General features: G+C 42.6%; 1 protein-coding gene across 6 annotated transcripts in view; it reads right to left on the bottom strand.

Moving 5' to 3' along the window:
- The window catches only part of LOC139952051 (harmonin-like), a 109,637-nt gene that overhangs the window by 27,236 nt on the left and 66,337 nt on the right, over nt 1–16,064 (bottom strand). For all 6 annotated transcript variants that reach the window (XM_071950977.1, XM_071950983.1, XM_071950980.1 and 3 more), the window contains 2 exons: nt 7,905–7,957; nt 5,239–5,413 (listed from right to left, as the gene is read on the bottom strand). In XM_071950977.1, the coding sequence (XP_071807078.1) occupies nt 5,239–5,413; nt 7,905–7,957 (228 nt within the window). The remainder of the gene's footprint in view (nt 1–5,238; nt 5,414–7,904; nt 7,958–16,064) is intronic.

Consider the following 16,064-nt stretch of genomic DNA (forward strand, 5'->3'; position numbering starts at 1 on the left):
TCGAGTATACAAATATGTTTTTTAGATTCTAAAGGTCAGGTTTCTATTCACCTCTAACACAAACCTTGTTCATAAAATGAATAGTTTTAGAGATAATTGACCTTAAAGATTGCTAATTACCCCCTAGTTTAAATATGCAAATTAGGTCACTTCTGGCTTGAAAATCTTGTCCGATTTTGGATATGTCATCAATAACCATCCAATAAACAAATCAACCATAAAACAAACTTTTGCAATTTGTGTGACTCAACATGAACAAAATGTCTAAATCTGGTCCTCTATAGGCTGGTGGGTTGTGGTGGGCTAGGGGTTTGGGCATTGACTTTGGAGGGGTGGAGTGTTCTTCTGGGGGTTTTGCTGCTGGGGTGTTTGCTTTGGTTGCAACTGATGTTGTTATCTGACAAGGTTACAATGGTCTGAATCTGCTGGAGTGCGATGAAGAGGTTTGTTAGCTTCATGCCTGGCAAGACGCAGATCTCTTCTATTTCTTCTGTATTTGCAGCCATTGTGTTGGACCACATAAGAGCGAGGTGTTGAGTGATGATCAACGACTGTTTCTGGGAACCAGAGCTTTGAACCAGGCAGTGGGGGACTTTTGGAATGGATCTCCAGAGATGAGTGCTGGAAGGTTCCAACCAGTTTTCCTGCGTAGTAGTACTATTGTCTGATTTTTTCATGGTTGAAGCAATGCTTTACCTCTGGGTTGGTAAATAGCTTCGGTTGTAGTAGTGACTTTGATGTACTACATGTAGCTTGTTATGGGTTGGTGTCCCATCAGTAGTTGGACTAGAGATAAGTTGCAGCTGGCTAACGGTGTTGTACAATAATCGAGAAGAGCCATGCATCTGTCTGGGCACTTCTTCCATAAGCATTTCACTGTTTGTACTGCCCATCCTGCTTCACCATTTCACTGTGGAAAGGTGATGAAGTGATGTGGTGAGTTTCATAGTCCTTGCAGAAATTGTTGAGCTTTGATAAAGAGTACTGAGTTCCATTTTCTATTCTCAATTTCTCTGGAATACCATGACGACAGAACTGTGTCTTCAGTGTATCTACGAAGGCTGCTTTGTTCATATATCGGGCAATAAGTCTACCTCTATTGATTTTGAGTAATAGTTGATGGTGACGATGTACGGCTGCCGCTCAAAATCAAATAATATGTCACAGGCTAGTTCGCTCCATGGTATGTCAGGAACCTTGGAAGGCTTCATCAGTTCTGCATGTTGATGGTTCTGGTTTGAGTTACACAGATGACAGTCTTGAACAAGGTTTCAAGTTTGTTTAAATTTCATCTCTTTAAGTCCAGAATTGTCTGATGGAGTGCAGAGTTTCATCCTTTGTGTTAGGCCATCCCTGATGAGGATTATGGAATGCAGCTCATATACATGTACATGTAGCTCGTCCACTGTGTGCACTTATGGAACTGTGCGTATCGTACTGGCCTTACTACAATGAAGTCAGTCATGTTTACTACTACTGGTTTTTATGTCTGATGGCTCGGACTCTGGTAGATTAGCACGATTGAGTGCGTCAGAATTTGTAGTAAGTTAGATAATAATGTATAACATAATAATATAATAATAAAGACTTGTTGTGCATGTGATATATTTGCTTTGGCCCACTTGGTCTTCTTATTCATTGGTGCAAGATTGTGCTAAGGAGAACTCTTGAGAGTAAATTCTGCCCAAAATTCTACGATGGTATGTACATATACACATTGACTTTCCGTTGTTGTTTGCCAACTCGTGTAGCGTCCACATTATACTGTCGTGTTATGTGACTGACCTTCCGATGAACTATGGCGTCTGTGAATGCACTCATCGGTAGGATCGTCCCTTTTGACCGTTCCGAGGAGGACTGGCATACATATGTAGAGCGCTTAGATCAGTATTTTGAGGCCAATAACATCAAGGACCAAAAAAGGTTCCTGCTTTTATTAGTTTAATTGGGCCCAAAACTTATGGACTGTTGAAGAATCTTCTCGCTCCGGAAAAACCAAGCACCAAGTCATACAAAGAATTGGTTGACATTTTGGGGAAGCACCTTGCCCCCAAACCACTTGTCATTGCAGAGAGATTTCGCTTCCACAAGCGTGATCAGCGGGAAGGCGAGTCTGTCACTGCATACCTTGCAGAATTGAGGCGGTTGACCGAATATTGTAAATTTGGAGACTATCTTAACGATGCACTTCGTGATCGTCTTGTGTGTGGTCTGCGAGCCGGAAACATCACTAAACGTCTGCTTGCAGAGGCAAAGCTCACACTCAAGAAAGCCATTGACATTGCTACAGCTATGGAAGCTGCAGCAAAGGACACAGTTGAATTTCACCAGCAATTTAAACCAGAGTCAACCGTTCATAAATTTGTGTCAAAGAAACCAACGTCTTCCACTGCATGTTTTCGCTGTGGAAGGGCGGGACATTCCCCGAATCAGTGTACATATCCACCCTGCTAGGTGTTCAAGGCACAGTGAAACAAAACAAAACAAAACGAAAGAAAACAGACACAACAAAATTAGTCCTTGAAAACCTGTGTCATAACATAAATTTTGAGAAGAGATTTATATTTGTGGTACAAAGACAAGATCTAAGATTAAGTGGGAGAGAGTTCCAGATGCATGGTGCATCTGAAGAAAAAGACCTGTCACCCCAGGTGACCCTTGTGGCACAGAGTAGTTCAAAACAACAGGGTCTGATATCGCAATGCCGATACACACATGCTGATGAGTTCTATTGGCGAGATACGATTTGCACCGTGTTAGCGCTGTGTCCTCTATGCCAAGGTGATTCTGGAGCCAAGCGATAAGGATGTTGTGATCAACAGTGTCACGGGCAGCACTCAAATCTAGCAGGAGTAGTCAGGTAGTATGTACATGTAGGTTACCTTTGTCCATTGCATAAAGAATATCGTTGCTCACACCGACTAGTGCAGCTTCTGTCCGATGGAAAGGCTTGTATGCTAACTGGAACACGTCGGACAGGTTTAAAGTATGAATGTGGCGTTTGCACAGATTACTTCTATTTAATTGTTAAATGGTTTGAAAAAAAATTATGTTCTAAATGTTAAGGAGCTAGATTATCTTATGGCAAACATGAGGAAACATAAAAACATTTAGGAGTCTGTTGATATTGATGACTTGGTACTCAATTGTCATTACATGTACTTGGAACACAAGTTGTCAGGAAATGTCAACATTTATTCTTATAATGCAAATTAAACCCATTTAGTGTCCGTCAGTGTATTAATTTTTACCAGATGATAGAATACAAATATTGAGTGGCTCAAAGTGGAATGGGAGGAATATTATTGCAAGCTAAAATTTGGACTGTTCCAAATTTTACCGAGCGATACTATTCCTTCCATTCCACGAATTAAAGCCACTCAATATTTGTTTTATATAACTTACATATACATATAGATCCTTGTCATTTGATGTATTTTAAAAGTATAACATTATGAAAAATCACACAAATTACTGACAACCAAAAATCATATAGCGCCGCATAGCGGCAATAATGCACAAATCGGATCACAACCTTTTGCACAGATGCTCCTTTGTTTTAGCAGCGGCGCGGCGGCGCTGTACTGCTCAAAAACATTGGGAACAAGGATGATCCTAACTGTTGAATGGGAAATACTATTCCCATTAGCGAATACATGTAGGTGTTTTTGATCACCAGTGTGCGGATGGGAGTAATATGAATGTCACGTGAAGTAAGTTCCACCAATCAAATGACAAGGATCTGTATGCCAGTTATATATATTATAATTAAAAATATTCTTTGCTCATCCATCATTGGTCTTGTGTCTACCAGTGATCCTCCGAAATTGATTTCTGTTGTAAGATCAGTAGAGAATTGATAACTGGTACTATCCTGCCATATCAATTAGAGCAGCAGTTTATTTCTAGTTGCTTTAATCCAATCTGACGATTGATGGTAGGATAAGTGGTTATTGATTGTTTTATCCTCAAAAGTTTGAGTTTTTAACCGAATCTAGGTCGCTTTAGTGTTGATTCATTTCCGTTTTTCATTTTAAAGTATTAACTTTTAATTGCTGAATACATGTACATCCTTATCTTATTAATCTGTACGTTTCCTGCTCTTTTTCTGTTGCTTGTCACAATCACAACAGAACCTTACTAAAATGTTTATTACAGAAAATCTGTATCAATTCACCTTCAATTTTTTTCCTGATTTAGTTTGAATCTTTTTTTGAGTGTTAAATAATAAGCATCTACATGTATGCTTATAGGCATTTATACTGCTCTTTTCTAAAATAATGATCAAAAATGCATAACAAAAGAAAATTATAAATGAAAACAAGCGAGAGCAAAACTTACTTTTTAGGTATAAATTAGCTTCAAAGAATCATGGTCACTAATTGGGAGACTGTTCCAAAGTTCAGCAGCAGAGTGTGATAAGGCGTGTTTGCCATTAGTTAATCTGGACTCATGAGTGTTACATGTAAGCCAGGTTTTATAGGAAGAAGAACGGAGTCCTTGACGATGGATTTGGCACAGATGAAACATATCAGAGAGATAAGGTGGGGCAATGCCATCCAAACATTTAAAAACAAATGTAGAGTTTTGAACTGGATGCGTTTCTCCATGGGAGAGTAACAGTTAACAGTGAGAACAAGTTTGGCAGCTCTGTATTGAATACATGAGGTGTTTAAGATTTGCTTTGGTGATTCCAGATAACAGGGTACAATAGTCTAGGCGAGAAGTGACAAGTCAGCCAACCCCATGGTGACAAATATCTTGATCTGTGTATTTTGGAATCCTTGCAATGTTGTGCAGATGAAAGTTAGTAGAGCTACATACTACATTACCTTGAGATGGCATTTACATGACGGTGTCAAACATGACACCCAAATTCCGAATACTAGTTGAGAGGTCCATAGAGTTTCCAATGTTTAGAGAAACAACTTCAACATGTGACAAGTTGTTCTTAGAGGCAGCGACAAAGAACTCTGTTTACTCAGGCTTTCTCTTTTATGTTAGAAAAAGGTGTCTTAATCAGGAAAGAAACAACTTGAACTTGGGAAATATGCATGAAATAATTTAACCACTTATATGTACATGTACATGCGCACACAGACATTCAAGCCTAAGAAAAGACTTGGCTTACAGTTGTTATGATCAAAATATTATCTTGTATTTGAAAACATAAATTCCAAATGGTAAATCCACAGAATGAAACGGACAATCAATTGAGATAAAAGTTGAGATAATTACCGATTTACTGGTGGCTTTGAATGACCAGTTGCTACTCAGACTTTCTTTGCCTTTGTCGTCTTTATTATCCTCTGTAGACTTGGCTGGTGCTTTATCTTGGGATGCATTTACTTCACATATTGCTTGATTTTCACCTGTCTCTGGTGATTGTTTAGGAATTGATGATACATCAGCTCTGTACCAAACACAAAATAGTAAATTGTTGGTAATGTTTAGTAATGGAGCTGAAAATGGATACCGTAAGTTGACCAAAAAAAGGGTTTTAATACACAACAAAAGAGTTCAAGAACTTACTCCGCGATAGTACAGTTTATTACGATCCTATAAGCTAAAGGTGTGGTCCCAGCCTATTTCTATACCATCCGCCTGGGTAATATTTAATAAGCAGGACTCCCAAACAAGTCTCCCAAACACCCGAACAATCTACTCTGCGGTAGTAGAATAAAGCAAGACAGTTCTCTAAGAATAAACTCTACCCGCAAGTAGATACACATATGGTGTTACCGACAACCAAATACATATTGACACCTCGCAATGCCTCAAATCCTATAACAAAAGAGTTGTTCTTCCTGCCACTCACAGGACAAAGAAGCCATTTAAGAAACATGGACAATTTGAGTTGAATACTGGATTGACTCTTAAAGGGAAGGTACACGTTTGGTAATTACTCAAAAACTTACTTGGTAACGAGCATGTGAGAGCTGTTGATAGTGTAAAACATTGTGAGAAACGGCTCCCTCTAAAGTAGCATAAATTTTGAGAAAGAGGTAATTTCTCACTAAAATAATGCAAGACTGTCTTTTATTCCTATCTGGAAGCACACAAATTCGTCTGAAAAGTCGTTTTTCTCTCACCATTTTCTTGCAACTTCAATGACCAATTGAGCTAACATTTTCACAGGCTTGTTATTTTATTCTTTATATGTTGCTATACAACAAGTGAGAAGACTGGTCTTTGACAATTACCAAAGGTGTACCTTCCCTTTAAGACCTGTCCGCAAAGGACTTAATTTGGGTAAACTAACCGAGCCAATGGGTAACTTACCCATTTTAAGTCCAATTCGAACAGCCCAGGAAGTTTTCCTCCCAGGTAGATTACCCGACCCGAATGGGTAGTTTAACCGAGCCAAAGGTGCCTGGTTAAATTGACCAGGTTATATAGTTTAACCGAGCCGAAAAGTTCAATGGGAACACGATCAGGGTAAAAGCCGTCCCGGTAAAAAGCCACATCCGGTCCCCGATCTACCTGCAGCGCCACGTGATTGTGTGATGACATATCGTATGCGTGCATTGTGTACACGGACGGAAGCTCGGTTGCACTCAATGCATTCTAGCTGTCATGCACCCCTATCAAAGGTCACTGTGATAGCACCCTCTTGCGTTTTTCTAAAGTAAGTTAAATATGTGTTTTACCGATCGTGTCGGTTAGTTTACCAACGTCAATAATCCAAGTGCAGACGCTGGTAAGTTTCCCCTTTTGGAATGTTAACCACTGTCTCGGTAAAACGTTAGTCCAATGCAAACATGGCTTCAAAGTCTTTCATGGACCTACGGAACGCAAGAATGAACCTATGTTTTTTTACACAATTACTTCTTCTGGGTGTAGGAGTCCTGTTTATTTATTTGTTTATAATTAAATTTATTTATAAATTTTATATTGTACAGTGTAACATTAATTTTTAAACTGAAAACTTTCAAATGTTTTTTATACATTTTGTTTAAATGCAAGTCGCCAGACACACAAGGCCTAAAGGCCACTTCAAGGTGTGGGCTACAATTGCTTTTTTTCCAGAGGCCGTTGCCACCTACTCCTAGGGCTGAAACTGGGTTTCACAGTCCATGCGGATGTAGGCTTGGGTATCATCAGTCCGAATCCTGGCCAGTAGAGCAGAAAGCACTACCTCCTCAGTTTTACGTAGCAATTTGTCCAAACACATGTGAGCAAGTACTAAATGCATATCATCTGAAACAATTAAATATAAACTCTGTTGTGAGCCTTGACCTCCAAAAACTGAATATGAAATATACATATTTCCATAACAATTACCAAAACTATAAACTAAAAGTGGCTACACTGAATTACTTATATAATTAAATATACTATTTTTGAGGGGAAAACACGCAAAAACAAAAACAAACGGACATCTCAAACCCATAGAGATGGAGAAAATCAACAAAGAGAAATAACCAGGCATTTGTAGAGGGGTGGCTGTGGGTGAAGGAAAAAAAAACAAGAAGCCTGAATGGCGTGTTGTGTGTTTTGTTGTAATGGCGAAGCTAACGAATGTAGGGAACTTTCCTCCAATCAGAGGCGTTGATGTAGTGGCGAGTTCGCGTTGTTTAAACCAAGCTGCACTTTGTATTACTGCTTGTAAACAACACTGTAAGGGATGCATGCATGGTTCCCCTGTTCTATAAACCTGATTAAGTATGCACTTAACCTTTCTTTGAGTGCCCTTTTATCAGTGAACGATACTAAACTTTACCTTATGTGAACCTGAACGAGAGAACTTTATGGTAAGGGAGCATGCCTGTTGGGTACCACTTGTTGGAGGATTGTAGGGCATTTATGCCTGCAGTACATGTAGATAGTTCACAAGTACAAGTTTGACAAAGCTCCATGGGTTTCAATTACACTAGCTGATCAAGGAGTAATAAAGTACTCACCCTGCCAAAAAGTACTTTGATTTTTCTAATGGAAGTGCATCAGAATCCATTACCTGAAATACAACAGATTGATAAGGATTTGGTTTAGACATTAAATTGGTATTCAACCCATAGCGCACTGCGGCGTACCGCGTGATCTTCCTCTTTTCTCGCTTATCTTGTGGAATCCCCCGCAGATACGTCAGATGACTGAAGGACAGCCATCAGAGTGTGATCGCTGAGGCGGGAACCTGGTTAATAACCCACTCCGGTCACCAGTACTGTATTGCACAGAGCCAGGGAGCCCGAGAGGCCAGAACCCACCGAGCCGTGAAGCCTAGCCACAATGGGCTGCCCCGTGCTCTCGGTATGGTGCTCTTTGGTTATTTATGCTCTTGTTTGCAGCTATTTTTAATGTGTATATACCTTTAGGTTTTGAAAAGAGTTACTTTAAATGAAAAAAATGTACACTTTCTTGCAAACAGCACCTTGGGGTCCAGTCATGGATGTAAGGCGCTTTATAAGCGTTGTTTATTAATATTATTATTATTATTAACATGGTGGTAACCCGCCCCTTGCTAGAACCAGCCTTACGTTTTCCAACCCCACTATCCTTGGTTGACGCCGGGGACGGAGTACTATGCTCTTGTTTGCAGCTATTTTTAATGTGTATATACCTTTAGGTTTTGAAAAGAGTTACTTTAAATGAAAAAAATGTACACTTTCTTGCAAACAGCACCTTGGGGTCCAGTCATGGATGTAAGGCGCTTTATAAGCGTTGTTTATTAATATTATTATTATTATTAATATGGTGGTAACCCGCCCCTTGCTAGAACCAGCCTTACGTTTTCCAACCCCACTATCCTTGGTTGACGCCGGGGACGGAGTACTCGGCCCCGCGACATCACCAGTGAGGCTGCCAGCACACGCAGCCGCCAGTGGCTGTGGGTGCTGGTCGATAGACTGGGTCGGCAATGCAACGTTGCCAACACAGCCTACCAAGGATTCAGACGGTCCGAGGGGGTGTAATTTCTGTGGGTTTTGACACCCTGGGAGCTGCCAAAACGCTTCATAATTCTACTCACAGAGCAACGACAACAACACAAAAACTACAACAGTTCCAAGAACTGATAATCTTTACTATAACTACGCTTAAATTGCATGGGCGCCGCCATTGTTTTCAGGGCGCCGCCATTGTTTTTACGTCAAGTGGTGCCCGCACCCAGCTAAAATGATGCGTCCCAGGGTCAATTTCAGGGTACCCGTGGTTTGGGGGGTTGTGTTGTTTGTGACATCACAGTCAAAGCGCGAGCGTGTAGTACTTTCGGGGTTGGTTACCCTAGGGTTGTCAGGGGTCTGCGTTGTTTACACCCGTCAGGCGTCCTTTGTGATGTCACAGTCATAGCCAAGCGTCTGGTAACTTTGTCTTCATTCAGGGTCTTTAGCATGGTCTTGGTGGGTTTTCCGGGGCCGCGCCTGTCTTGACTTTATTGGCTGGTAGCTCTAGGTGCCGTATACAGTGACCAGCAAGTCGCAACCGGCACTCCTTGATCTTCTCGCTCAGTGGGGGGATGTTGCCATAGAGCTCCAGGATGGTGATGTGATCCCTCCAGGAGACATTCTGTGCCATCCGTAGCATCCTGGTGTAGCAACCATTGATAGATTTGGTCAACGCCTTTGATGAGCGTCCAAGACTAACACCCATACAGCAGGATGGTTTCTATTGCCACATGAAAGAATCTCAGCTTAAAACCATTGGGGAGCTGAGATGTCCAGATCTTCTTCATGTCATGGAGGGCTTTCCATGCAAGCACCTTTGATGTCTTTCTCTCTGCTCTGCATCCTGGAGCCGGCCCAAGGTACTTGAAGTCGTCCACCTCCTTTATGGATTAACCTCAGTTTGTAATAGACACCGATGCTTCCGATTTCGCAATAGGGGCAGAATTATTACAAATTCAAGACGGAGTAGAACGGGTTTTGGGATATGGGAGTTATGTTCTTTCCCCAGCTCAGCGAAAATACTGTGCTACTCGTAAAGAGTTGGTAGCAGTAGTACGGTTTACGCGTCAATACAGACACTATATCCTTGGCCGTAAATTTTACATTCGTACGGACCAATAGCCTTGTTTGGTTAATGCGCTTCAAAACTCTTTCAGGAATGCTGGCAAGGTGGATTGAAGAGCTTAGTCAGTATGATATGACCATACATGTACTTCACCGAAAAGGGGAAAAACACATGAACGCTGATGCACTGTCCCGCATCCCTAATGACACAGCAAACTGCAATTGCTATTTCGCGGGCTGCGTTGAAGAAAATCTCCCGTGGCGGCTGTAAGCATTGCTCCCGTATCCATAAACAGTGGAAACAGTTTGAGGACGACGTCGATGACGTCATCCCACTGGCAGTAAGGCAAATCAAGTCTCACCCAAATTCACATATCACCGAGCACAGGGATCAGAGCTCTAGCGACCAGCTGATACTGGACGTGGCAATGGCCCCTGTATTGGACACAGTACACGATCGGGATGAACCAAACCAACTCAACCAGTTTTTACTGGATGCAGGGAAAACTCCATCGAAGGAACCGTCACTATTCACAAAATATTCTCACCACCAATTAAGGGCTCTGCAGCTGGGGGACCCTGACTTGAAATATTTGGTAAAATGGAAGGAAGAATCGAGGCAAAATCAATTTGTTCCAACCCAACACGAATTACAACTATTGTCACCTGCGGAAAAATACCTTTGGTCCAACGCTCCACTCCTACAGCTGTCAGAGGGAGTTTTGTACTACAGGTGGGCTGATACAACCGGTGATAAATTGCTTATGCTAATTGCCTCTAAAAGGTGAAGCCCTCCAACTTTGCCATGACACCAAGTTAGCCGGGCATTCGGGAATAACTAGAACCTTACAGAAATTACGACAAACATCATTCTGGTATAAAATGAAAGACGATGTTGCCCTTCACGTGAAGACATGCAAAGAATGTAATACGTATAAAAAACCATCACTCAAAGCCAAGGCACCAGCCGAAAGAATTCACCTTGACATATTGGGGGGTTAGCTTTGAAAAATCTCACGCATAGCTGGCCTCTGGACTTGGCATCTCTGGATCCCGGGTTGTGGTTTCCGGGATCCCGGTTTAAAACCGGGATTCCCGGTGGGATAATATTCACATCCGGGATCTCGGTTGGAAGAACTGGGATTCCCGGCGGGATAATATTCACATTCGGGATCCCGGTTGGAAGAACCGTGATTCCCCGTGGGATTATTCACTTCCGGGATCCTGGTTGGAAGAACTGGGATTCTGGGTGGGTTACTTCACATCCGGGATTCCGGTTGGAAGAACCGGGATTCCCGGTGGGATAATATTCACATCTGGGATCCTGGTTGGAAGAACCGGGATTCCAGGTGGGATAATATTCACTTACGGGATCTTGGTTGGAAGAACTGGGATTCCCGGCGGGATAATATTCACATTCGGGATCCCGGTTGGAAGAACCGTGATTCCCCGTGGGATAATATTCACTTACGGGATCCCGGTTGGAAGAACCGGGATTCTGGGTGGGTTACTTCACATTCGGGATCCCGGTTGGAAGAACCGGGATTCCCGACGGGATAATATTCACATCCAGGATCCCGGTTGGAAGAACCGGGATTCCCGGGTGGGATAATATTCACATCCGGGATCCCAACTTTTTTTCTTTTTTTTATAAAGCATTATTCTGTTGTGCTCATCGGTAGTTGTTTGTGCGTAAGCAGCTCAATTTAATTGGGCCCAGGAGCAACGAGGCAATTGTATGGTGCCCTCTGTTAAGTGCTTCTAGCTTGTATTTTTTTTGCTTTCTTTTTCTATAATTAGTTAAAAAAAATCCCCATCAACTTTGTAAATAATTAATCAGTGATGTAAAAAAAAAAAAAAAACACTTAAGGGGGAAGAGTGTTGTGATTGTTGTTATTGTTGTTAGTGTCTATTGTGACAATTATGCAATAAACCAGTCGGGCGTGACCGGTGGCTGGGCAGCACCCAGCGGCCTGGCCATGCGGCAGTCCGTTGTCAATCCAGTCAAGCTGTCACTTGGTTCTATTTATTAGTCCTCCGTGTAGACAAGGCCAACACGACTCACCATTGGTTTAGGTAAGCACTGAACTACAACAAACCCTCAGGAAACCGCTCAATACTGGTTGTTAGCGTTAGGGTTATTATTATTATATATTACCTTTGCCAGGTGTTTTGTTCTAGTGAAGCACTTTGAATTAACATTTATTAGTTTTGTCTGAGGCTCTGGCCCCTGAATGAGTGTTGCATCAAATCCATGTCAATCTTGCTGCAAAGAAGGCAATTAATAACAAAACATAGCATAAAATTTCAAGCAGACAATTGAAACACATTATCACAATTTACTTTGATTATTGTCTGTAATATATCAACACTAGAGGGCGCTATTTCCACAACCCTGGTAAGATTGTCATTGAGTTTGTCTGATGAATAAACGTGTATCTGGAAGTTATACTCTGTGAAGATATCCACTCATTTCATGGTGGCAGCGCGGTAACAAACCCCGTCACTAATGCCAGATTAATACCAACAATTCGTGGACATGACAAGGTATTGGTGAGTGACAAATAAACACGTAGTTGCTTCGTTCTGTACTGTATTGCCGATAAACGTTAGTGCATGTACATCTGCGGTGCACAATACTGCAGTGTTTACTTCGTCGCCATTTTGAATTTATTCAGTGCTAAACTCTGTGTACAACATGACTGACTCAATCACACCCCGTATGTCTTGGGATGACCCGGATTTGCCAAGTGCTATACAGATTTTTCGTCAGCAATGTGAACTATACTTTTCTGTGAAGAATGTAAAAGCAGAAAAACAGGTGGACCATATCCTTCTGTTCATGGGTTCAACAGGACTTCGCAAATATAATTCCTGGAGCCTAACTGATGCTGATGCTAAAAATGCAAATGTAGTCTGGGATCGCTTTGTTGCACAGCTAACTCCACGCACAAATTTCTGTGTCGCTCGTCTCTACTTACACAAGTTTCGTCAGAATGATCAAGAGACAGTTGATGATTTCATGTCACGATTGAAGCTACACGCTCAAACATGTCACTTTCGCGATGATAAAGAATTCGCTGACAGAATCATTGAACAATTTATCGCCGGTACCAAGCATGCAGATTTGCAAAAGAAACTGTTGGCTGAAGATGACAAGTTAAGCATTGATCAGTGCTTAGACATTGCTCGCACCCATGAGGCATCCTTGTCACACATGGAACAACTTACCAACGTGAACCAGGCCAATCCATCAGTTGATGTCATGCAACGTCAACGTACGTGTCGGAATTGTGGACGTGCCCATTCCTTCAAATCACGAGAGTTATGCCCTGCATTTGGTACCACATGTAATTGCTGTGGCAAGCAAAATCACTGGAGTAGTGTGTAAATCACAGGATCCACGGCAGAACAAAAGTCAGCAAGCACGTGGCAGAGGCCGCCAGCGTGGTACAAATTCTGGTCGTTCTCGCTCACAATATGGATCCCGGTCACAACAGAACACATCCAGGCGTGACATGCACATGCTGGATGATACAGCTTTCCCGAGTGGAGACACAGATAGTCAGTACGACCAACTAACCCTTGATATTGTTATCTCAGATATCTCTCCTAGTTCCACGGATAGAGATGAAGCGTACACATACGTACAACTCAAACAGAACACAGAACGTCGTATCATCAACTTACGCGCTAAGATTGATACTGGTGCTCAAACGAATACCATTCCCATTCGCATGTATCGCCGAATGTACCCTACGACACTCGATTCCAACGGATTTCCACGCAAGGAACAATTGGCTTTCTCCTCGTCAATTCTCAAGGCCTATAATGGAACTCAGATCAAGCAATATGGCACGTTACAACTCCCATGCAAGTATGGCAAGTCAGAGTGGCACACTTCGCTATTCCACATATGCGAGACGGATGGTCCCGCAATCATTGGCCTACGCACAGCACTTCGTTTGAACATTGTTGCTCTCAATTGCTCTGTTGAGTCTGATGCCTCGCCAGTTGAGACACAACGCTGTCAGCCAATCGCTTCGATTCAAGATCTCAAGTCCAAATACCCCGAACAATTCGATGCTATCGGTAACTTTAGTGGTGCATATCACATTGTTCTTCGTGATGATGTGCAGCCTGTCATACACGCTCCTCGTAAGTGCCCCATTCACATCCGTGATGAGTTGAAAGCGGAACTTACTCAAATGGAGGCACAGGGTGTTATTCGCAAGGTGACCGAGCCCACTGATTGGGTAAGTAGCATTGCAGTGTCACGTAAAGCTAATGGACAGCTACGCATATATGCTTGGATCCAACTGATCTAAACAAATCGATCAGGCGATGCCATCATAAGACACCAACTGTTGAAGAAATCACTCACAAGCTTGCTGGTGCAAAGGTTTTCAGTAAGCTCGACGCAAAACATGGCTACTGGTCAGTTCACCTTGACGAAGCTAGTTCGCTACTAACCACATTCAACAGCCCCTTCGGACGCTTTTGTTACAAACGTATGCCATTTGGGTTGAATGTCAGTCAAGATGTTTTTCAACACCGTATGGATCAAATACTCGAGCAATGTGATGGTGTTATCGGAATCGCAGATGACATTATCGTTTTTGGAGACTCGGAACAGTCTCATGATCGCAATCTTCATCGTCTAATGACAGTCGCTGCTAAAACTGGGTTAAAGTTCAACAGCAGCAAATGCACCATCAAGGATCCACACGTCCTCTTCTTTGGCATGATATACGATGTCAATGGTGTCCACCCGGATCCTTCAAAGGTCAAAGCGATCAAAGCCATACCACCTCCGACAGATCCGACAAAGCTCAGAGAGTTTCCAACCTTGCGGTATTTTGACCCCAACAAACCCACAGTAATACAAGTGGATGCATCCCTACGCGGATTGGGTGCTACGCTCATGCAAGATGGCGCCCCGGTGGCGTATGCTTCAAAGGCACTTAGCGATCATGCAGAGACTCGATACGCCAACATTGAACGTGAAATGCTCACAGTTGTTTTCGGCTGCGAAAGGTATCATACCTATCTACGTTTACGGTAAACATTTCACAGTTGAGAGTGATCATAAGCCATTACAAATGATCCATCAGAAGCCGTTGACTTCTGCACCACCACGCCTACAGAGAATGCTCATGCGGCTCCAACCCTATGATTTGACCCTGCACTACCGTCCAGGGAAAGACGTTCCCATCGCTGATAGTTTGTCACGCTCACCAACACGAGACAATGTGCACATTCCATTGGACGTGCAAATACACCATGTTCAATTTTCTATGGAGCGCATCACGGAGCTTAAACGCGAAACTCAGCAAGATGCAACGCTACTGCAGCTCATTGATATTATATCGCGTGGATGGCCAGACAGAATGAAAGAGCTCCCCACTTCTCTGCGACCGTATTGGTCATTTCGCGATGAACTCACCGTCGATAATGGTGTAATCATGAAGGGACCTCGCGTTGTTGTGCCAATGTCAATGCACAAATACGTGAGGGACACCAAGGCATAACGAAAACGACACTACGAGCAAAAGACTGTGTTTATTGGCTAACCATCAATCAGGACATTGATAATGTTGTTAGTAATTGCCCAACATGCCAAGAACACCAATGCTCCCAACCCAAGGAACCACTGCTTCAGCACGAGCTCCCGACACGCCCATGGCAGTTCCTCGGGACTGATCTTTTCCACTTCGATGGACAGGACTATCTCGTCATCGCGGACTATTATTCGAAATTCCCTTATGTTCGCAAGATGCCCACAAGCTGCTCCAGTCGCGCAGTAATTGATGCTACACAGCAAGTGTTTTCCGAGCAAGGCATTCCCGAGAAAGTCATTAGTGACAATGGCCCACATTTCAGTTCGGAGGCATACAGATCATTCACTACCGATTGGGGTTTTACACATGTGACTTCTTCTCCTCACTTCCCCCAGTCGAACGGTTTTGTTGAGAGAGCCATACAAACCATCAAGCGCACTATGACTAAAGCTAAATCTAGTGGACAAAACATCAATATGGCACTCTTATGTCTTCGTACTACTCCGATTGATAGCAAACTCCCCAGCCCAGCAGAACTACTTTGTAACCGCAAAGT

Source organism: Asterias amurensis, chromosome 20 (genome assembly GCF_032118995.1).
Source record: "Asterias amurensis chromosome 20, ASM3211899v1".
In the NCBI taxonomy this organism is placed as follows: domain Eukaryota; kingdom Metazoa; phylum Echinodermata; class Asteroidea; order Forcipulatida; family Asteriidae; genus Asterias; species Asterias amurensis.